This window comes from Sander lucioperca, chromosome 14 (assembly GCF_008315115.2).
Source record: "Sander lucioperca isolate FBNREF2018 chromosome 14, SLUC_FBN_1.2, whole genome shotgun sequence".
In the NCBI taxonomy this organism is placed as follows: Eukaryota; Metazoa; Chordata; class Actinopteri; order Perciformes; family Percidae; genus Sander; species Sander lucioperca.
The window spans coordinates 24172221-24193128 of NC_050186.1; the positions used below are offsets into that span (position 1 = coordinate 24172221).

General features: G+C 38.5%; 1 protein-coding gene across 2 annotated transcripts in view; it reads right to left on the bottom strand.

The window, feature by feature from the left end:
• Window positions 1–1122: 1122 nt before the first annotated feature.
• The window catches only part of LOC116034804 (coxsackievirus and adenovirus receptor homolog), a 92734-nt gene continuing 72948 nt past the window's right edge, over window positions 1123–20908 (bottom strand). For both annotated transcript variants that reach the window (XM_031277543.2, XM_031277542.2), the window contains exons 4-8: window positions 20203–20407; window positions 17984–18136; window positions 17250–17372; window positions 12057–12198; window positions 1123–1611 (exon numbers count right to left, since the gene is read on the bottom strand). In XM_031277543.2, coding sequence (XP_031133403.1) covers window positions 1395–1611; window positions 12057–12198; window positions 17250–17372; window positions 17984–18136; window positions 20203–20407 — 840 coding nt within the window. In that variant the 3' untranslated portion in view covers window positions 1123–1394. The remainder of the gene's footprint in view (window positions 1612–12056; window positions 12199–17249; window positions 17373–17983; window positions 18137–20202; window positions 20408–20908) is intronic.

The following is a 20908-nucleotide window of genomic DNA, read 5'->3' on the forward strand; positions in this document are numbered from 1 at the left end:
TTGCACAGATTACTTTTACAACAATATTTCTTTTGAAAATTGAGAAGCCTTTAGTGTATTCTGGTTTCCTTTTCTCAACATGCCAACAACCCCCCCCCCCCCCCACCTCCCTTTTGACAGGTGTGTCAACATAGAAGGGAAGCAGATCATTTGAGCCTGTGAAATACCATCCTGTTTTTTTCTGGCTTTTCCCACAGATGTTTTATTTTGGTATTGCTTAGTCTCACATTGCCAGACCTTCCTCCACTGCGCTGCGGAGGAGGGTCTGGCTAGTCCACACAGCAAAGTAAAATTCCATCACAAAAAAAGCAGAAGGTAACGGACATCCGGCGGAAAATCCGGCGGCAACGGAGCAATCCCGTAAGTGGAACTTCGTGGATATAGACTAGGTTTGAAATCAGCAGTTGCAAGAGCAGTAGTGTCTGTGCTCAGCATCTGGGAAGAGGAGGTGGTGTACAGCACTGACATCGTCCCTCCCCTTTCTATCTTTTATGCAAGGGCACCATCTCTGCATCCGGGGCTTAGCTCTGCAGCAGGTCAGTTATTAATTTTTTAAAGAAATACAAACAAGTATGCCATAAATGTCATAAAAAAGTCAGTGTTTGCACTTTTGCTGTGCAGCCCGCAATCATATGCTGGCTACCTAAAATAGCACTCAGTCATAAACATTTTTGAGAACCATTGATCTAGGATTTTTGTTTCAAAATGCTTTCAAATGTTCTTACAGTTTAGCTGTTCAGTTTCAAAATATTTCTCCTTGGAGGAATACTCCTCAGACCACCCGTAAGGGTTGGGTCGCAGAAGGCATACATTGAAAATGGTCCACCCCGGAGTCAAATAGGTGACAGCGCTGATAGCAAATGATAAAAGAAACATTGAAAATCTTAGAAAACCGTTTATTTGTGTGTAGTTAAAACAGAAAATAAGAACTTCCAGAAAAAAAGTCTTATTTGTCTACATTTATACATTTTTAAGATTGTTTAAAGACAGTGACATTCACGTTTATCGGTGTTTTAAGCCCCCAACGTCTCCTTCCAGGCAGCGCTGCCTGGAAGGCACTAGGATTAGGCAATGGTTAGGGTTAGGTGCCTTGAAGTCAACGGTCGCAGCACTGCCTGGAAGGAGACGTTGGGGGCTTAAAACACCATCGAGCAACATTCACCTGCATGTTGAATGACATGCTAATGCTACATTATCTTGTTGACTAAGAAGTTATTAACATGAAAAATGTTTTAAAAAATCATCACATGGCACAGCTATGAATTCATTAGACTCTATTCAAGACTCCTGCTGCTCCAGATTTTAAGTTTCAAGTGTCTGATCTGCCCTGAAGCGTCTTTTGAAACATTACAATGAAAGCAAAATCATTCTCAGTTCAGCGCTGCTGTTGATCGTCACACTGCATATCCGTACTTGCTATCATATTCGACTGCTGTGTATTTGGCCGCTGTGTGTCCATGGCTGTTGCTGGAGGGAATGTATGTGCGTCCGTCTTTCAAAAAGCTTATGTCGGTCCTGCCAACCTGGCAGTAAGTAACCTGTGGGTGCTGACTGGCGCTCCGGCTCGTACCGCGACTGACTGGGCGGCTCTCAGGAGGCGGAGCGTCCTCCCTGTTTAATATCAGAGCAGAACAGAGGGAGAGAATAAACAAAGTTGAATGATTTCACTACAGAGGACATTATTTCAGTTCAGTCATTTGAATTCAGAGAATCACTGCTCGACTTGTTTCATGGCAAAATGGCTGAGAAGGAAACTGTAGAAGCAAAGTTTCATAGCATGAAATCTGTGGGAACTGTAAGAACTGTAAAGCTCATTTATGGAGCTTTGGTGTAGAGCTGCATTGACAGTCAAGAACACAGGACTTTCATTGGAATTGGTTCAGTTTATGCTAAATAAAAGGTGCTGTAGGTAGGATTGGGAAGATCCAGGACTTAGCCAAAACGTTTGAACATCAACAACTTCTCAGTCCCTCTCTCCTTCTGCTAAAGCCCAAAACATTATCCTAAGCCCCTCCCCCCACAAGGGAGAATGAATGCGTGTGCATGAGCAGTGATTGACACACAGTTAGACACCCCCCGGCCCTGATTGGTGCATCTGAACAGGGAGTGGTGGATTTTTGCAAATCGCACTACAGGCTGTAGGTAGTGCCAGAGGAGTCAGATTTCTTTTTTTAATTACCTGCTTCATGTAGTTCTACTGGAACACAGGGTCAGTTTCAGCAAATATGACAGGAAGTTAGTTTTATAAGTCTTACCTACTGCACCTTTAATAGGGTGTTATTTTTGTTAAAACTGTAAAATGTCACAAAAGTGAGATTTACAAAAGTGAGATTTACAAGGGGAGAAAGTTTTCTTAGAGAAAGTCTAAGAAAAACGATTAACTGATACATTGACTAATCCTGGTATCACTGCATATTACGGTACGGTAATAAGATGGTAATAGTGGGGTAACAATGTGATAATAAAGAGGTAATATATAGGTAATAACATGTAATTAACAAAGTAATAACTGGGTAATACATCACAGTAATAAGATGTAATACTGGGGTAATAAGGTGATAAGAAGGTAACATGTAATAACATGCAATTACCAATGTAATAAGTAGGAAAGGGTTCGATAATAACCATATGTATATCTGGGTAATGGCAATATAGTTCTATTAATATTGTAATAACATGGTAATAATGCGGTAATATATGTTGATGTTTTCACAGTATTTTAGGCTACTACCAGCGCAATACCTTCCAAATTAGATAAAACTTCTTGGAGTTTAAAATTGGTAATTACCATATTATAATACTGAAATTCATCCACCCTTCATGTTCCAAACATTTCACTTTTGTTTCAAGGTAATACTTTACAAATGATATGTTTAATCTTTTGACTTCTTACCTGGAAACACATCTGGTAGTTTCTGCGTAAAAACTATGAATCAGTGCCGCAAAATGCAAAACTGCTTGTTTCTATTGTATTACATGGTAATATTAGAATAACAGAGGTGCAGAGATTACCTGGAAACTACCAGAAGTATTTCAAGGTAATCTCTGCACCTCTGTTATTCTAATATTACCATGTAATAAAATAGAAAAAGGCAGTTTTAGATTTTGTGGCACTGATTCATGGTTATTACACAGAAACTACCAGAAGCATTTCCAGGTAATCTCTACACCTCTGTTATTCTAATATTACCATGTAATAAAATAGAAAAAGGCAGTTTTGGATTTTGTGGCACTGATTCATGGTTTTTACACAGAAACTACCAGAAGCATTTCCATGTAATCTCTACACCTCTGTTATTCTAATATTACCATGTAATACAACAGAAACAGGCAGTTTTGCATTTTGCGGTACTGATTCATGGTTGTTACACAGAAACTACCAGAAGCATTTCCAGGTAATCGCTACACCTCTGTTATTCTAATATTACCATGTAATACAATAGAAACAGGCAGTTTTGCATTTTGCGGCACTGATTCATGGTTATTACGCAGAAACTACCAGATGTGTTTCCAGGTAAGAAGTCAAAAGATTAAACATATCATTTGTAAAGTATTACCTTGAAACAAAAGTGAAATGTTTGGAACATGAAGGATGGATGAATTTCAGCATTATAATATGGTAATTACCAATTTTAAACTCCAAGAAGTTTTATCTAATTTGGAAGGTATTGCGCTGATAGTAGCCTATAATACTGTGAAAACATCAACATATATTACCGCATTATTACCATGTTATTACAATATTAATAGAACTATATTAACCAGATATACATATGGTTATTATCGAACCCTTTCCTACTTATTACATTGGTAATTGCATGTTATTACATGTTACCTTCTTATCACCTTATTACCCCAGTATTACTAAATACTAAATCTTATTACTGTGATGTATTACCCAGTTATTACTTTGGTAATTACATGTTATTACCTATATATTTCCTCTTTATTATCACATTGTTACCCCACTATTACCATCTTATTACCGTACCGTAATATGCAGTGCTACCCTAATCCTTTTAACACAACTTAATATACACTAATGCTGATGTTATTTCTGATAACCAGATGCCTTCTGGGTGCTTGTGTCCATATCCCACACCACAGTGGATGCACAGTATTTATTAAGTGAAAAAATGCCGCCTTGTAGGCAAAGAGCATACATCTTGTTATAAATCTGTTATCTTTGTCTATTAAGAGGCTATTCTCAAGTGTGGCTTCTCTGACTGAAACTGATTTCACAGATTCTCTTCTACTTAAGGAGAAAATTCACTCTGGTGCTGGTTTCAACCGACAAACACTGACAATATGCATACAGTACAATCTTTCCCCGTCAACAGCGCTGCCAACATTCAAGCTTAGGAGCTACTTTGCATTCAGCATTTATGTAACTTTGCAGTACCAGCTGGGATCTGCTTCTCTGTCAAAGGAAAAAAAAAAAAAAAACACAACTGATGGACTCTGGGATTTTCTGCTCTTGTGGAGGCCAACGACTTAGATTTACATTTGCTTTTGTTAAGTCGAAATGGGAAATAATATTGTTCCAAGTCTTTGGGGCTGTGATTCTTGGGTGTGTATGCGTTGCCATGCAACAAGACAGGGCTGTTGTTAACAAGAATGTGTAAAAACCAAATACAGGAAATGAAATAAAAACACCAATTAGGTATCTCATTTTAGGGTATTTCCACGGTTGTTTTGCTCTGCCAGTGAAATTATTTGTCTTTTCTTTTTACAGAGTTTGTGAAAAGGCTTCCTTTCTCCCTTTTCACTAGGCCCTGTTCCCAAAATGATTGTGATGTTTGGTGTCTGCTTAATCCTTAATTTCAGTGTAATGTTGTAGGTTATTGTTTGTTTGTTACTTTATTATTTGACATAGGCCTGTTCAGCAGGTTTTATGGGTTCATGGTGTTTTGCTATGGTTCTGCCTGTGATGTGGGGGATAGATCAGCTGCTCACCAGCTTCATCAGGGAGAGTGTATACAGGTTTGCCTCATTAGGTCCTTTCTGTAGGGAGGGGCTGGGCAATCCTAAGGTGTAGAACAATAGGTACGATAGTTCTGCAGTAAATTACATTTTTATAATATTTGGGGTGCCTATTGTTTTGGGTGCACATATGTATAAATAGTAGGGCTGTCAGCATTAACGCGTTAATCGCAATGCAATTAAGGGCCGAGCATAATGCGTTAATTTTTTTTTTTATTGTATTAATCGCATGCCGCCATTTATTAATTTATTTTCACTTCACTCGGCTTTGCGCCGTGCCTAACAGGCTATTATTTTGCCGTACTTCCTCGTAACACATCCTGCTGCTGCAGGAATAGCATTGCGGATTTCGATGCCTCATTCTGGTACCACTGATATGCCTGCACTTCTCTCTGATGCTCTGAAACACACGTTACAGGTACAGCTGCACGTGGCGCTAGTTAACACTATACTCAACAGCAGCTAACGTTAGCCTACCGCTAGCTAGTAGCTGGATTAAACACGGTTACAATGCTGACAGCTAACGCTAAACGGTGTAAAGTGTGACTGTATTTCACTGTAGAGGATTCCAACACCGGGACGTAACAATCTGCAGTCAGCAGTAACTGATCTATCTAATTGTAATGATGTTTTGAGAAACTAAGTGTTAATGTTGCCTGCTCAGGTTAGCTCACCCTATAACCACTTATGCAGGTAGGGTCCAATAAGGGGAGGCTGAGTTAAACAAGGCCTCAGGAGAAGAAAGAAGAGATTTGGCAGCTAGCTGTGAGGTTGCCGTTTTGTTTGTTTGCTGTTATTTTGCCTCAGTTTAATATTTTTTTTTTTGTATTTTGGTTTGAGTACGTTTTGGTGTCGTTTTGTTAATAAATACACAAATTGTGCACTTTAAAAGCCTCCTCTCCAGTCTTCAATCGTGACACAGTTGTTCGGAAAACAATTAACATGCAAAGAAATGAATTGGACGTCTTTTACTATGAAATGAGTAACCATTTGCATCCTGACAGGCAGTTTGATATTATTAACCCTTGTGTTGTCTTCCCTTCAACCTTGAAAAAAACACTTTTTTTCTGACATTTGTGACGCCTTTTTTTCACAATTTGTTTTTGCTTTTTCCAACGTTTTAAATTTTTCTTCTACACATTTTCAGCGCTTATTTCTACGTCCAATATTTTCTGATATGAAACAAAAATTTAAAACGCGGGTTTAAAAACACAAGGGTTAAGATGTTGTGGAATAACTACATTTATAACATTTACTCCACTGCACTAGGAACAACTATAAAATCCATCCACTATCGCTGAGGTTTGCACTTACTTGTAGAGAAGTACATCTTTAATGCTGCTATAATTCATATATTAATTATCAAGGCTGCTATATAATGAGTTTTTTATGTTAACAATGGATGAAATTATTATGTGTAATGTGAAAGTTGAAGCACATAGAAACCCACTGATAGAGAGTAGCTCATTTTTTTGGTTTTATGGCCTACAGTTTTACTGTCTTGGTTCAGTCTCACAGCTCTAATGAGCAGAGCATAGGAAGGAAAGAAAAGGGATTTATTCGTCAGGTGGACAGAAACATGACATGATTAAATGCTAATGTTGCTTCATATCTGCTACTGTAGATAAATAAGTAGTTCTTTGTTAACAAGCTCACCATTTTAACTGTTAATATGTAGTGCTGTCAAACAATTAAAATATTTAATCGCAATTAATCGCATTAATGTCATAGTTAACTCGCAATTAATTGCACATTTGTATCTATTCTAAACGTCCCTTGATTTTTTTTTTGTCCCATTATTTTTTCTCATTTTAATGCTCTTATCAACATGGAAAAGTGGATTGGCTTGCTTTGTGCTTTTGTCGCCTGGCTTAGATGAGGGAGCGGAGAATTCGCATCAGCTGTGTGCTTGGCCATCAAGTGGTATTTCAGACTGGACGTGCTGCGATGATAGCTCAGTTCACAACGACAAAACACACAGATCACTTTGGTCTTGTCAATGGAACAATTTGGCAACTTTTTAAAAGTAAACTTTCCATTCAGAATCTTATTGGCATCCATTTCGGCGTCCAGCACTCGCCATCCACTCAAAACGTAACGTTAGCCTGTTGCCACTTGTTTGGCCAGCTTGCAAGCCCAAACAAGTGTGTGCGGCGTGCCTGTTGTTTTGTTTCCGGTCTAGCTAGATCCGGTGTGGTGTTGCAGTTTTTCTAACGTTACTAGTTGTTGCAACAGCATGTGAAAAAAACTACAAAGTTTGCTAGGCCAAAAAGAATATTAATCTTGCGATAAAAAAAATTGATTGATGGGTTTGCGTTAACGCCGTTAATACCGCGTTTAACTTACAGCGCTATTAATATGTTAGTCTGTGGTCAGAGTTAGTGTGGATTGAGACATTTGTATATAATAGACTACTATATAGAAGCGGTTGATAATGATACTGAATTGATCGGGTTGTCCATATGTCTGCCTCGCAGTGTACAGGTTTGTTTTTATTAGGGTTGTCAGCATTAACGCGTTAATCGCGATGCGATAACGCGTACATTTTTTTTTTTTTTTTTTTAAATCGCATTAATCACATGGCGCCATTTATTAATTTAGTTTATTAATAAAGCATCGTAGAAGACTCGGGTCTTACAAACGTACTACGGTTGGCATGTTCTGACCCGTCTCATTGCCGTTGAGGGGGACAGTAGTTTCACGCATACACAGCCTGTACGACACGGAGAAAGCAGCCCAACTGGAACTGCTGCAAAGTGCAAACTCTGTCTCTAACCGGTGATCACTGGACGTCAGTGAGTAATCAAAATAATTTAGAAGTTACTGCACACTATATTCACTCTGGTAAGGATAGGTATTTTTAGTTTTTTAGTTAGGTACTTGGAGGAATTGTACAATAATGACAGATTCATTTGATACTCTTCATGACTCATCTCTGAAGATTTTTCCCCCCACTTAATCAGCAATGTTTTTATTTTTTACCTTGAACACTGACAGATGGAAAAAAGAAACTATTATTGTCATGGCTCAAATGATTACGGCTTTGATGTCTCTCTTCTATGAGCTTTTCACTACAATGCTATGTTTGTGTGAAGAGAGTTGAACTGCAGCTCCGCATTCTGCATACTGCTCACTGATTTATGTCATCAGAGGACAAAAAAGAGCCTGAACCAGGAACTTCTTTTTGAGAGTGTCCCACTCTGCCCTTTTCAACTAGTTACACAGTTTGCATTGTTCTAGCGCAGGAGAGAGATCGCGACCAAAATAATATCAACTCAAAAAACTACATGTAAAAATGTGGAAATTGGATACTTGCACATGAGGATGGTGGAGTTTTGTCCCAAAATTAGATGTCCATTTGAAAACAATGAGAATATTATTACAAAATGATTTGAGGCAATAACAAAAAAATATAATTTACCACTGGTAAAGCAATTGAAATATTTAGCTATGATGCTGCACACAGATGGAACAAGATGGACTGATGATCTCATCTGAGCCAAAACTTTAGCCTCTTTTAAATTTAAAATTACCAAGAGTCTGTGAGGCTGTATATAGGCACAGCAGTGCTTTGAGCTAAATGCTAATGTCAGCTTGCAATGACAATGCTAACTTGCTGATGTTTAGCATGCAATGTTTACAGTGTTCACAGCAAATGTCAGCATATAAACATGCTGAACTGTGGTTTGCATAATAACATTCGCTCAGTTATCTAGGGGACACAGATGTCTGTACTAGATTTCACGACAATCCCTTTGATATTCAAGATATTTCAGTCTGGACCAAAGTGGTAAACCAAATTACTGACATTGCCATCCAGCTGGTCTAAAAAGTAGTTTTTCCTGTTCCTTTGATTGATTAATTTTCTCCTTTCATTTCTTTTAGTTTAGTTTATCTGCCATTATGATGGGGAAGATATTAAATCAAATAAATAAATGTTGCATTTTTTTTTTTAAACCAATTACAATCGTCTTGGGCGGTGCTAAGCGCCGAGCGGAGCCACTGTGCTGCTGCAAAATAGCTTCGAGAAGGAACTTGTTTTGGTGGAACATGTATACGTTCAAAAGTTGTTTTATTTGTGCAACAGAAAACTCAGATTGGATAGATCATTAAAGAAAAGAAATGCCAATAAACCAGAGCACATTTTTCTCCCATCCCGGAATGGTGTGTGGACCAGCCAGACCCTGCAGAGATCTGAGGAGCAGTTAACCATAGTCCTCATAAATCGACCGGAGTTTAAAATTACAACACAAAGAAAGCATAAGTTAACAGGGCATCTGAAAACGGACATCCAAAAAGAGTGACATCCGGCGGAATGTCCGGCAGAACGAGAGCAATCCTGGAAGTGGAACGTCATGGATATAGACTACCCTTACTGTAGCTAAGGGGGGCTGACCTGAAGGTTGTAGGGCCTGCTACTCAAGGCACTGTGATTATTATTATTATGTACCGCACTGAATTGATGTTATATGGCTCCATCCTTCAAGGGCAACCATCTGAGCTGTTGTAATTGCTCTTTGTTGCATGTATCCTACACAACACAAACATAGCTGTAGTTTGTCTTTAAGTGGTTTTGCCAGACCTTCAAACCATAAACCCATTGAGAAGTCTAAGCAGCAACGTATCACTGAATTAAAACTATATTATCCATCTTATTTTGGCTAATGTATTGTATTTCATTATATAAATGTTTTTTTAAATGTTGTCCTAATGCATTGCTTTGCCTTACGTGAAGCACATTGAATAGTCTGCGTGCTTTAAGACTAAACATGCATTAATTTGCCATAAAGGTAAGTTTAACAGAATACTGTTTCTTGACCTTAACCAACCTTTCTTTAAAGCGACAAGAAATTGTGGTCTATATCTAGGCATGAGATGTGTTGATCTCTAATATTTTGTTCTAAGTGTTTTTTTACATTTGGAGCTGGCCCTGGCTGACATTCATATCCATGTTTTTATTAAATAAAAGCCTGTATAAATTCACAGGGCAGAGGGCAAACTGTGTTGCCTGCCTCAAATGAAAATAATAATTACTGTGCTAGATTTTTCTCTTGCCTCATAAATATACTGTATGCATGGTTGCAGAGCAGTGGTGTTTAGCCTATACTGTTTAGGGATGTAAACATTACATTTGAATAGGGAAATTGGGCCAGTAAACAGACACAAAAACAAACAGAATCAAAAACATTACCTCCATGTCGGAGGTGACAACATAACCATAAACAAAATTCTTAAAGATTCTACCGCCGTTATTTTTTCTGTGGTTTAAACTCCAAGGCTTTTTGTTAATGTTAGGCTATTTATTTATGTATACATGTATACAATGCAATTTCATGTGCAGCTGTGTGCATTTGGTAAGTTTCAATGTGTCATTTTCAACACATACACCTACATTCAAAGATGTAGTCAAAGAGTCACCTCCACTGACACTGAAGCCACATGGGTGTCTCTGCAGCCTGTCTCCGTCATTCGTTTTTGGAATTTTTTTTTTTTATATTAGTGTTTCTGGGTGACAATCACTCAACATGTATCAGGAAGATATTGGACTACACTTTAGCATCTAAGGCAAACCCTTCACATTCAGCTAAAGGAAAGAAAGTTTGATATGTTGACATATTTTCCAAGTGTGCAGGATGGGAGAGCAGGCATGGCACAGAGAGGAAACGTATGCAGTCATTGAAGAAAAGTGCATAGTTGTTACTTGTCATGTTTTCTTCTGTTGCAACAAGATCACCTCTCAAAGAAATAGCTCAACATTGATACAATTCTTTCCGGCAAATATAAGGCTATAGCCAGCAGCTTAGCACAAAGACTCGAAACGGGGCGAAACATCTAAAAATGCACCTACCAGCACCTCTTAAGCACACTAATCAACACCTAATATCTCATTTGTTAATTTCGTACAAAAAATGAACCTGTTTCACAGGTATTAAGTGTCAGACTATTACTTTGCCAGGGATAGCAACTTCTGGAGTCTCTGCAGGTTGCCTGGCACCAGCGCAAAGCCAAAAGGTTGTCCAGCACATAACCCCAGTAAAAGCTCAAGTTGTTGTTACACCTGTTTTTTTATGCAGATTATGGTACCAATTTTTTTTATCTAATTCTAATGTGCAGAATGAATATTAAATTAAATAGACATACAGTAGTTGAACCCAGGAAAGTATTTTTAACATCATAAAGAGGAATTCTGAAATGTCACTTTCCATTGTTGTTCCAAGATTTAATAAACCATATATAATGCTGCAAATCTAAGACAAAAAGACCCAAGAGTGTCTGTTGACACTATGAGAGCCTCTCATGTTTCCAACTCTAAAGAAAGATGGGGAAGCGCAACAATAACAAAGAGTTGTTAACTTTTAATGAATCCTACTTAGACTTTCAGATGAAGCATAAAGCTGAACTGATGTTATTTATAATGCCGGCAATTACATATATTTGCATCAATATACCTGAAGAAAAAATGGATTTCATAAAAATGTTCTGCACAATGTGAGGCTTCATATGCATAATCAAGTGTATAGGTGTATAACACGGAGAAATCAAATGCTAACACTGGAACAACTCTGAGTAGCCTAGAGTTTTGCTATCTCAAAGAGACATCTGGATTCTTGTTGTATTTACAGGTTTTTCTTCCTTGGTTTTAATTTTAGTCTGGGATTTTGTTTCTATTCTTATCTGAAAGGCTTTGATGTGTGTTGTCTTCTATCTTGTAATACACATTTCCAATTGCATCTGTCTGTTCTCACTTGCACCATGAAGCCAAAACATCTTATCCTAAAGTTATGCAAATGTAAAAATCTGTGCAAGTGCACACAATAATGTTTTATCCATATGTTCGTACCGTTTAATAGAAACTGGCAAGCTGACAAAACTACTCAACACTAACAGAGGCAGAAGTTTCTTACTCATGGGACTTTTTGGTGATAAATGAACACTAGCACAAACTTGCCAGACTGTGTGTGTGTGTGTGTGTGTGTGTGTGTTCCCTCCTTGCAGCAGCTCAGCTATCTAACCTGCCAACACCTACCTCTACCTTACCTCTGCACTGCTGTCTCTGCAGTGCTGTACTGTACCTGATGTCATTAGAGAACTCCTTCTCAAAGCGATGTCTGATGCTCAACTTCCAGTATAGAAGCCCAGTGAAGACCAGCAGGATGAAGATGAGGAGCAGAGAACCCACAACGGTGCCGACTATCACCCCTGCTCTGTTCGGAGCTGTAAAATCAGCACAAGGAATTATTCTCTCAGCTGCTCTGTGGCAGAAAAGAACAACGTGTGAGTTCAATTTAATTCAATTTTATAGAGTCAAATCAGAACAGACTTTACCTCAAGACACTTTACAGATAGAGTAGGTCTAGACCACACTCTGTAATTCACAGAGAACCCAACAATTCCTCTAAGAGCAATTGCACACAGCGGTGAGGAAACCTCACTTCTCGTGGTGGGCAGCCATCAGCCTCGACCAGTTGGTGAAGAATCCATTAAATTGGTGGTTACTGGCTTTTTTGGCATGTGAGTGACCCTTTAAAGTTAAATAATGTCTTCTCACAACACCTCAATACAGACTATATTGTCACTGTCCAAAGAAAATAATGTATTGCCAAAATGTCTTGTGTTTATGGGTTTATGGGTGTGCTTACTGCTTCTGGCTTTTATTTGTGGTTATGAGTTTTGTCAGTGCTATTGTGCTTATATGCTTTTGTCTGTGTTCATGTGCTTTTTTCTTTCCTTTTCTTTTAATGTCAACCTGCCAGGGACTGCAGATGTAAATTAGCCCATATGGCTAAATCTGACACATTTACATGTTGGACTGTGCCCATGTTAATTAATGTGCATTGTCCCTTTCTGAAATAAATAAACAAACATTCACACACAATGGTTCCCTTACCGTTCAACATTTTAGGAAATATGCTCATTTGTTGTCTTGCCGAGAGTTAGATAAGATGATAAATGCCACTGTCATCTGTATGCTAGTTATGAGGCTACTGTCTGCAACCAGGTAGCTTAGTTTGTTACTAAGACTGGAAACAGGGGAAATACCTCATCAAGTAACAAGGCTAAAACCTCCTAAGCTCTCATTATATCCATGCGAGGGCCCGTTCATCGCTGCCTGCAGCTTTAATAATATCTTGTTTGTTTAATCCGTACAAAGTTGTGGTTTTACATCAGTGTTCTGTGCCAAATTATTTTCTGGCTAGGCACATTAACTCTGAGTCTCTGCTGGTTGCCTGGCAACCTCAAAGTGATGACAGGACTTCAGACACATAACTGGACTATTTCTTGGTCGGGCGCAGTATTGACTCTATTATCAAACTCTTGGTAAGAAAGTCAATGTATTTTCCAAAATGTCACTGTTCCTTTAAGGCTTCATGAAAGTGTATCTTTGTGTCTTCATATAATTCCATAACTATTCTAGGTTTTTCTCATGCCCAAGATATATATATGAATTGTTTGAAAACTCAGCATGTTTATAAGCCTTAAGGGGATTTCACAGCGCCATGGAGTAACTTGCTGCTTCCAGTGATTCCAATGAGGGGAAGGCGGCAGAGAGGAAACAGGTTTGATCACGGCAGTAGAGGTATGAAACAGTTACCGCCCACGTGAATGCGCACAGATTTTTTAAATATAGGAAGCACTTTCAAAAACGCGTAGCTTTTTTTGTCAGGGCGGTTGCTGCGCAGCGGTGTGAAGAACCAGCTTAAGACAAAGAGTGATGTTCTCTTCTCAGATTCAAACTCAGTTTTTCAAACTGTTAACAATGCAAAAGTACTGTGGGATCCTGGTGCTAAACCTAAAGGTCTGCTTGGGGGGCACCTGAATATTCGCAGCATTATCCTAAAAAGTGATCAAATTAAACATCTTCTTGCAGGTTCTAACCTAGTTTGTCGGAGACATGGCTTCATAAAAACTCCTCATCTTCTGCCCTGTCTATCCACGGCTATAATACCTTTAGGAAAGATAGAGTAGGGGGAAGAAGTGGAGGTTTGTTGTTTTATATTAAAGATCAGATATATTGTAAAGAGATTCAATATTTGGTTGAGAATGACGTAGAATGTATTTGTTTAAACGTAACACTGTCACCGCAAATGTGTTTTATTTTCATTGGTGTATATAGACCACCCTCTGCAAAATCTGTATTCTTTGAAAATTAAAGATCTAAAAATCTACGAGAATGCAGCTCAGAGAAGGTAGTAATTCTAATGGGTAATTTTAATATAAACTGGGATGATAAGTCAGGTAAAAAGGCACTGAAACAAATCACAAATAAATTTGATCTCAGGCAGTTAGTGAAGGGACCGACAAGGACAACTCCATCATCCAGAACACAAATTGATTTAATTTTCAGCAACAAACCAGTAGTAGAGTAATTAAAATCCTTCAACATGCTCACAGGTCTGTCAGATCATAATCTAATCCTTTTAGCTAGAAAACCCAACAAAAAAAAACAGGAATACGTGTCATCTAACGCAAAGTGCAGCCAATTTAGATTACCTAGGAGTGAATTATGTAATTATGAAAATGCAATTCAGAATATTAGTTGGAATGAACTACTGTCTGGCACAAATGTGGATGCTGACACCCATGTGTTTTTATCCTCAATACAACAGAACAATTAAAGAAAAGTAAAGTTAAAGGTGACTTTAAAGTAAATATACTCTGCCATGGATAAATACTGATATATGGAAACTAATGAAGAAGAAAGACCTTGCCCTGTGAACCTCTCTTAAGACAAAACTATTGAATGACACATCTTCACCTCACTTAGAAATAAGGTAACATAGGACATCCGAGCGGCTAAAGCTAATTTCTTTGTTAGTCTGATAGGGGAAGCTAAGGGAAATCCCAAACAAATCTGGGACAATTTAAAAAAAGCTAACTGAAAACTGCCTAACGGCATAGCAAAACAACTCTGAACTCTCTTAAAAAAATTGTTTTTGGACAGGACGCCATGCTTTTAAAAAGCCATGCAGATACCTTAATTGAGCCAATAACAAAGTTAATAAATGCTTCAACTAGAGAAGGGAAGTTTCCGAAAGATTGGAAGTCAGCCATAGTTGTTCCAGTCTATAAATCAGGGGAGCAATTACAGGCCTATTAGCATTTTACCTGTGTGTATCAAAAATCGCAGAGAAATGTGTTGTTGAACAAATGACCATTCATTTCAACACTAGCCCTTACAAACTGCATCCAATGCAATTTGGTTTTACAGTAAACCATCCCACTGAGACGGCAAATTGCTTCCTCTTGGAGAACATCAAACTTAAACTGGATAAAGGAGGTGTCGTTCGGGCTATATTCCTGGATTTAAAAAAGGCATTTTATACTGTTAATCATCAAATACTCATTTCTAGATTAGCCAATTTAAATTTTTCCTCTAACATGCTGAATTGGATGAATTCCTATCTTGCAGACAGGGTTCAATGTGTAAGGGTGGGTAGTGAAACATCACCCTTTATGATCAATGAGACAGGTGTGCCCCAAGGTTCCATCATAGGACCTCTCTTGTTTAGCTTATACGTAAATGACTTGCCATCAATTTGTACAGGGTGTGAAGTTCAGATGTATGCAGAATATACTATAATATACGTCAATTCAAAAACCAAAAAAGAAGCAGCTTTTAAACTTAACGCAGCAATGGCAAATGTAACTACATGGCTTAAACATTCTCACCTGTGTCTAAATGTAAAGCAAACTGTCTGCATGTTTTTTTTTTAAAAGACACACTCTGCATCTGACTGTGATCACAAAGTCTATGTGTCTGGTGAGAATATTCAAGTTGTCTCTCATGTAAAATATCTCGGTATCATCCTTGACTCCACCTTGTCTTTCAAAAAACAAGTAATGCAAATAACTAAATACAATCTAACCAATTTTAGGTATATAAGAAGCTGCCTAACAAATTCTGCAGCAAAATTATATTTGGATTCAATGATCACCCCCCATCTACTATATTGTATGACAAGCTGGACGCAAGCAAAAGATACAACCCTTAAGCCTGTTCTCTCTGTGTATAAACAGGCCCTTAGTGTTAGACAGAAAACACACTACTAATGTAAAATTCTTAACAAATATGCCATCCTTAGTTGGGAAAATCTAATCAAATACAATAACACTTGCCTAATGTTCAAGATCCTGAATGGCAAAGCTCCTCCACCACTCAACACTTTTATAAAGCAAAACAATTCTAACAATAGATCCACAAGGTCTGTTCTGAGAGGGGACTGTGTAACTCCTTACAGGTCCAGCTCCTTTAGTCAATCATGTTTTTCTGTTAGAGCCTCTAATAGGTAGAACACTCTACCAAATGAAACAAGAAACTGCACCACCTACCATAACTTCACACAAAGTCTCAAGGCCTGGCTCTTGGAAAGTCAGACTTGTGAACATTTTTAATCTCCTGGTAATTTTATTTCACTTGAAATGGAAATGAATGATTGTCTGCCTGAAGCCAAACATCTGAGCACTAACTGAGCACACAAGATGTAATATGGGGGTCTGCTCCACAGATCACAAGGCACAAAATTCATTTTATGGATCCACATAAACATTATGGATCCCTCCATGCAGAGGACTGCTTGTTTGAGTCTAGACCCAGGGATGATTTATTCCACAAGATGTACTGAATCCCTGACGATACTCCCTCCTGGTGCACTTAGAGTCACCAGATTCATTTCACTGCGAGACAGCTCTGGTATTTCTCTGGTGTCTGTCATGTTCAGAGCTGTTCAGAGTTATTGCGCATGGACTGCCCTCATAAGAGAATTTCTGGATTTCCTTTTAGAACTTTGCCAACTAAACATAGCTGATCAGGTGCTTTTAATGAGTCCACTTGTTTTCTGTTGCTGCCTTTTTTTTGTTTATTTTTTTTCCTGTCTCAAGCTAACGGGAACTGTCAACATACAGGGCTGTGGAGTTATTTTATAATTACTTATGTTTGACTTTGTGACTCAGCAGCAGGAAGTCAGTGATGAAAGCGGGTGGCGAAAAAACGTTTTATCTTCTGTGCATAAAGCAATTTTTTTGCCATTGACTGTGGCCTTATCCTGTCATCATTAGACAACATAATGATAAAGATAACACACTCATGTTACGGAGCACCATGGTTTGAACGCTGTGTGTGAGAAGTGGATGATGGGGAGATTTTGGCGTGCCTACAGAGAGGAAAGACTTAAAAGGGTGAAATCTAGGTCTTTCATGATCGCATGTGTGCATCATGTGGGATGTACGTGAACAGGAACATTCGCTGTTGGGGTGTGTTTCCTTACGTTTGTTCGCTTTCAGGTTGATCCTGCAGTGTTCGGCTCCAACAGCATTTTTCACCTCACAAAGGTAGAATCCTGCGAAGCTCTGCGAGTGGTTGCTGATTTTTAGCTCCCCAGTCATGCTGTCTGAGAAAACACACACACACACACACACACACACACACACACACACACACACACACACACACACACACACACACACACACACACACACACACACACACACTTACATGTGCTGTAAACACAAGGGGATAAAATTAAGATACATCAGATAGGGTTGCAATGTTTCTCTACAAATAGAATAGATAAAGCAATGTGTGGGTGTGTGTATATACTTGTGGTTTATAGTTTAAAAAAAGAATCACTTAAAAATATGACGATTTTTAAAAAGTGAGAAAAATGCAAATGAAGTGCTGACTATGCACCAGAGTGCTTCTAAGTAAGTACATTATAAACTGTTAAACTACTATGAGTGTTGTGCTGCAAATCAGTATCTCTTTATTATTCTTTCACCTGGATTTTCCATTATTTTAACATGATTGAAAATCTGAATGCTGATACATACCTAGATTCCTTCACCTTGAAAAATAAATAAGCACACACTGTACATTCAACAAGAGAAGGGTTTTCATTGAGTTCACCCAGTAAAAAAAAACACACACACACACACACACACACACACACACACACACTTTGATCTGCAGTAGCATCATGACATCAGCAGAGGTCACACTTACTCTGTGTGGCTGCAGCAGGGATGGGGCCGGCACTTTCTCTCTTCCATGTGTATTTCAAGGGAGTGGAGCCTTTTGCAGACTTGCAGTGCAGAGACACAGCCTCGCCGACCAGCTCCCCTCCCTCCACCCAGCACTTAGGCACAGACGGCTTCGCTGAAATCATACAATAAATGGATAATTTTGTGCTGCCATTTCCATTTTCTTGATAAAAACAGTACAGCTTTCTAGCTTTAAGGATGACGTTGGAGGAACCATTTTAATTCTGGCTTTAATAACACAGATTCACACCATATAGATGGGTGATACCTACATGTGATGCATTGTATTACTCAAAAATCCTATAAAATATTACAAACATGTCTCCATTACACATTATAAATATACATTTTATAAATGTATACTGTATTTCAAAATCTATATGGAACGTAGGTTTGATGAGTTAAAAATGACAAGGCGGAAACATGGACTACCGTCCTGGTCCTGTTTTAATAGGTAAAAGAAAACAGAAATTGGTAGCGATTAGGGTGAGATTAATTACACGACACTCGTGGAGAAAAGACCTGAAGGTCTTTCAAATCACAACATTTCACACATTTAAGTGTCTTCTTCCCCATTTACATAATAAAAAACAAGGAATACTACCCTGCCATCTATTTATGCATTCCCTGAACCACTTATCCTGCTCAGGGTCATACAAAAAACCTGATCTAGAAAATGACTTGTGGGCTCTCAGGACTGTCAGTGTTGCTGTTAGAATGAAAACATCTTCAGGCTATCTATCAATATTAGAGGCTTTGCTGGAGATATTCATTCAACAATCTGCCAGTTTTCAATAAGGGAGGAGAGGTGATTTCATCTGATACAGCTTTGATACTGAGCTGAGTGTTAAGAGTAAACAGTCCTGAGAAATACTTTAGGTCGGACACAGCAAAGTCAGTTAAAGCGTAACTCTCGCCAAAATGCAACCTAGTCTTTTTGTGAATGTACCCGAGTCAAACTTTCGTTTAAAAGCATATTTAGGACGGAAGCGCCACTTTTAAGATTTACCGTATTCTCGTTTTTTGGTCAAATGGCCTTTTGAATGGGAGTGCTAGGGGCACTTTTATGCTAGCCTCAAAACAGCTATTTTTAAAACACTAAGAAGGCTCGACACAACATGAAACTTTGCTCAAGTATCACCAGGGGCTCTACACCTTAACAAAAGCGTTGAACATTGTTTGTGTACCCAGAGTTTACTAAAAAAGGTTTTGAACAACTCACCGTAGCTCGTTGTTTCCGGCCGCTACTACCTCGGCAGTCAAAACGAGTCAATATCAAAACAAGTCGCCAGATTTAGTATATCCCTCGTGCACCGGTGTAGTTCATGTGTAGAGCCCCTGGTGATACTTGGAGCAAAGTTTCATGTTGTGTCGAGCCTTCTTAGTGTTTTAAAAATAACTATTTTCTCCAACAGAACAAAGTATGGATGTATCAGATGTAATGGGAAATGTAAAATGTTATTATGCTTTTTGCAATTTTGTTGATCATTTCTTCCTTTTATTTTCCTCTCAGACTGCTCCAGAAAAACTTAGTAAGTGCTCCTTGAGTTAAGATTATATGGTCAAACTGTGCACATGTTGACTATGAAACAGTAAATGGTGGTAAACTGTAAAAAATAAATACAAATAAACAAGTTATAGCTTTGGGTGATGTGTTTTTGTGATGGAGGAGTAAAATCCATGTTCTCAAATAGCAGGGACATTTTCTTTAGTAGGCACTCGAGATAATTGGTGAGAATTTGACCTTAAATTTAGGAAGCAACATCTTTTATATAGTAAAAACCTTCTAAAACAACATAGACTGAGAGAGCCATTATATTACAGTACTTCTCACTGACATCCATGTGGCAAAAAAAACAACTGACCTCCACAAACCACTAATGGATACGCATCATTGTGGTAATGTAGCAGTAGTCTCAAAAGATGAAAGCATACCTGATGGCAGATACCTTGAAATTAGCTTTGTGGCAAATTGCGAGTGTAATGCATACTGGCATCTGACAAGGAAAAATGTAACCTTGAAATGTAACCAAATACACAACCCAAAACATTAAAAGTAAATGTGTGCAGCTGCCTTCTCATTTAAACCCAACAGTACTGTAGTTGTCAAAGGTGATGGACATAAATAATGAAGTCAGGTGACGTGCAAAACCTTGGATGAAACCCAGTGCCGAGTCTTACCCAATACCACCAGTGACACCTTGCGCATGTCCACTCCAGGTGATTTCTTCACTTTACACTGGTAGGTAGCACTGTGAGTAGGTGACAGCAGAGCGATTGAGATTGAAGCGTCACCCAATGAGGGGTCAGGAGCAGCAAAGCTGAGTCCTTTTGCAAGAGCGTGGTTGCCATGGACATATGTAGTGCCGCTGGTATAGGATACGAGCTGATGGAGAACAAAATAAAAAGAAAGATTCAACAGTCAACAAACTACTCTGAATGATACTTTTAATTGATGTTAACCAATTAAATGTGCATTTAACTATTTTTTTTCCCATCAATATTGAATAAAATGGGGGTACCTTGTAAAGACACACCCACCAAAAATCACCACCAAGGTGATTTTTGGTGGGTGTGTCTTTACAAGGTACCCCTTGGAACTCTACAGATGTATTTAGCCTCTTGTAGCTCATTGTTCTGCTTTACTATGGTTCAGTCTTCACACTCTCAACAACCTTGTGTCCAGCAATAGCATGCAGCTGGTTTCAGCAAACAAGCTGTCATTAACAAACTGTACACCACCTGCTTGGCTAGCTGGTGAAAAGGAAAGTAGCAGTTAAAGAACAAGATATTTTTCTTTACTCATGGAGACCAAAGCAGAGAGATAGAGAACAGCGTATACTGGAGTGGAGTGACATTGATCTGTAGGACAGAAACAAAGCCCCAA